The sequence below is a fragment of the Aegilops tauschii genome, chromosome 7, assembly GCF_002575655.3.
Source record: "Aegilops tauschii subsp. strangulata cultivar AL8/78 chromosome 7, Aet v6.0, whole genome shotgun sequence".
In the NCBI taxonomy this organism is placed as follows: domain Eukaryota; kingdom Viridiplantae; phylum Streptophyta; class Magnoliopsida; order Poales; family Poaceae; genus Aegilops; species Aegilops tauschii.
Window position 1 is genome coordinate 134811783 of NC_053041.3, and position 3332 is coordinate 134815114.

Genomic DNA, 3332 nt, shown 5'->3' on the forward strand with positions numbered 1-3332 from the left:
GCGAGCGTACGAGGAACATAGAGGGGGATGTATCTAGTACAAATAAAGCAAGGGACAAGAATGAAGTGGCTAGTGGAAAGGATCTCTGGGAGAAATTGGAAGAGCGTAGAGAAAAAGATCTAAGGGACAAACTGATGGATCCATCCACTCGCAGATATGGGCCGAGGAAGAATGATACAGAATGGCAGCAGAGGGAAAGAAGCAGCTACCCGGGAGGGCAAAACATGCGGATGGGCCATAACGGGCAGCATGCAGAGACGGGTCGGGGTAACCCACTGGGGGGATCCGATATGCATGGCACCCGAGACAGACGTAGGGGTCACTACGTGCGAATTCATAGAAGGGAGAATGTGGAGACATATCGTAGTGGTTCTTACGGTGGAAGAGAGAATGAAAGCAGGAAGCGGGGGCCAAGGCAGGTGTGGGTGGCAAAGGGAGATCCTGAAAGGTATGGAGATGAGGATGGGTTCATTTGCGATACGAGGCAGAAGACTACCTCGGTGTTTGACCGCATCCAAGAGAATGATGACAAAGCGGCGAGCCCTGGCACACGGGGCCGCCGGGACCAATGAATCTCTTAGCCTGGAGCTGTCGTGGCTTGGGGTTGGACTCGACAGTTGGCGAATTGCGGGACCTGATACGGTCACACAACCCAGCGGTGGTATTTCTTAGTGAAACAAAAAAGTCAGCAAAAGCAATGGAAAGACTGAAATGGAGTTTGGGTTTCCGAAGTGGAGTAGCGGTGGATAGCAACGGAAGAAGTGGGGGCTTGCCTTGTGGTGGAGGGAGCATATCCAGGTCACGGTGAGGCTTTGGTGCCAATACTTTCTTGATGCGGAGGTAGTGTGGGATGGTAAACTGTGTAGAATCACTGGATTCTATGGATAGCCACGAACGGAACTTCGGAAAAAAAAAATCTTGGGATGCCTTGCGGTATCTCCGAGCGCAGGATAACTTCCCGTGGATGTGTGTTGGGGACTTTAACGAAGCCATGTTTCTTACGGATCAGATTGGGGGAAACCAGAGAAGCTTCGCACAGATGGAGGCCTTCAGGGACTGCCTTGCCGACCGCGGTTTGGCAGACCTAGGATTCTCGGGGTACCCATACACTTGGGATAACAAGCGAGATGAACAAGATAATATTCAGGTCCGGTTAGACAGAGCTACATGCACTGACAGTTTCCTGAGTATGTTCCCGGAGACAAAAGTTGAACACATATTAACCGAGGAATCAGATCACCAGGCCCTCCTAGTCCGTGTGCTGGAGACGGCTCCAAGTCACACAGGTGGGGGGCCAAGGCTTTTTTGTTTTGAGGAGGCTTGGATCAGACACGAGAAGTATGAAGAGATGATTGTAGAGGCGTGGGATGCGGCGAACTCAGGAGAGGAGGGCCTAGCGGCTGTATGGCAGAAACTGGGCAGCATGGCGGGCTCAATGCAGCGGTGGGAGCGTGAGGTTTTTGGTTCCATTAGGAAAAAGATCAAGCTTTTGAAGGCGCAGCTCCTGGAAGCGAAGGAAAGGGCTTTGTCGACAGGGTACCAACAAGAAGTGAGGGACATTGAAGAACAGCTGAGAGAGGTGTACGAACGAGAGGAGATTATGTATCGGCGGCGGTCTAGGGTTGACTGGTTAAAAGCGGGTGATCAGAACACGCAGTATTTCCAGAACAGGGCATCGCACCGAAAAGGGAAGAATACAGTCAAGAGGCTGCAACGGGATGATGGGTCACTTTGTACGACTGATGATGACATGAGAGCAATGGTGGCTACGTTCTATGAAAACCTCTTCACTTCGGAGGGGTTCGCGGGGGCGGATGATCTACTTCAGAACATACAGGTAGCAGTTACAGATCATATGAACACATCCCTAACAGCCCCGATATTGGACAAGGAAGTAGAGACAGCTCTCTTGCAAATGGGGCCAACAAAGGCACCGGGGCCTGATGGCCTACCGGCGCTTTTTTACCAGCGACACTGGTCGTTGCTCAGAGATGATGTGTGCAGAGCTGTCCGGGATTTTCTGAATGGTGCCACAACTCCGGAGAGTTTTAATGCAACAGTGATTGTGATGATACCGAAAGTGAACTCTCCAGAACTGCTCTCTCAGTTTAGGCCCATTAGTTTGTGTAATGTTCTTTACAAAATAGCTACAAAGGTTTTAGCTAACAGGCTCAAAGTGGTGCTTCCCATACTAATTTCAGAAGAACAAAGTGCCTTTGTACCCGGACGCCTTATTACGGATAATGTATTGGTGGCATATGAGTGTGTCCATGCAATTCGTAATAGAAAGAGGAAGAAACCACTGTGTGCAGTCAAGTTGGAGATGATGAAAGCATACAATAGGGTGGAATGGGTTTTTCTGCAGCGGATGATGGAGAGAGTGGGTTTTGCTCCGATCTGGATAGATATGATCATGAGATGTGTGACAACGGCGAGCTTCTCTGTCAAATTGAATGGAGGTTTTTCCAGGTGTTTTTCCCCTTCCCGGGGTCTCAGACAGGGCGACCCCCTATCTCCATATCTGTTTCTGTTTTGCGTAGAGGGTTTCTCCGCTCTTTTGAGGAAAGCACAGGCTGATAATAAGTTAAAAGGTGTGAAGTTTGGGAGCACTGGCCCCCATGTCACACATCTACTTTTTGCTGATGATAGCATAGTCTTCCTGGAGGGAACGAGAGAGAATATGGAGTCACTGAAGGAAATTCTAAGTATATATGAAGCAGCCTCGGGTCAAAAAGTAAATTTACAGAAATCATCGATTTTCTTCGAAAAGGGCTGTCAAGAGACAACTAAGGTGGAGCTTAAGGCCGCTCTGGGCGTCTCGTCAGAAGCTCTTAGCGAGAGATATCTGGGCCTTCCGACACTGGTTGGAAGATCCAAGGATGGCACCTTTCATTATGTTGCTGAGAGTTCGAAGGGCAAATGTAGCGGATGGAAGGGGCAGGGCCTTTCCAAAAAAGCGAGGGAAGTGCTTATAAAGTCGGGACTCCAAGCTGTTCCAACGTTCACCATGAGCTGTTTCCTCCTCACAAAGAAAATGTGCGGGAACCTGAATTCTATTTCGTCTAAATTCTGGTGGGGGGCTAAAGATGGTGAACGGAAAGTACACTGGATTACCTGGCAGAAAATGTGCAGCTCCAAGCGAGATGGGGGTCTTGGGTTTCGAGATCTAGAAGCGTTCAACCAGGCCCTCCTTGCAAAACAGGCTTGGCGGATCTTGTAGTGTCCGAAGTCTTTGTGCGCGAGAGTTCTCAGGGAACACTACTTCAAACAAGATTCTATTATGACTGCTACGTGCCCATCACCAGCTTCATACACATTCAAAAGTATTCTGC

The 3332-nt window shown here is 49.4% G+C and overlaps 1 protein-coding gene across 1 annotated transcript; it reads left to right on the forward strand.

Annotated features, from left to right (window-relative positions):
• Positions 1–1039: 1039 nt before the first annotated feature.
• LOC141026929 (uncharacterized) lies at positions 1040–2343 on the forward strand. The gene is made up of 2 exons (XM_073503812.1): positions 1040–1837; positions 2287–2343. The coding sequence occupies exons 1-2, from the start codon at positions 1040–1042 to the stop codon at positions 2341–2343; spliced, it is 855 nt and encodes a 284-aa protein (XP_073359913.1).
• Positions 2344–3332: the final 989 nt, after the last annotated feature.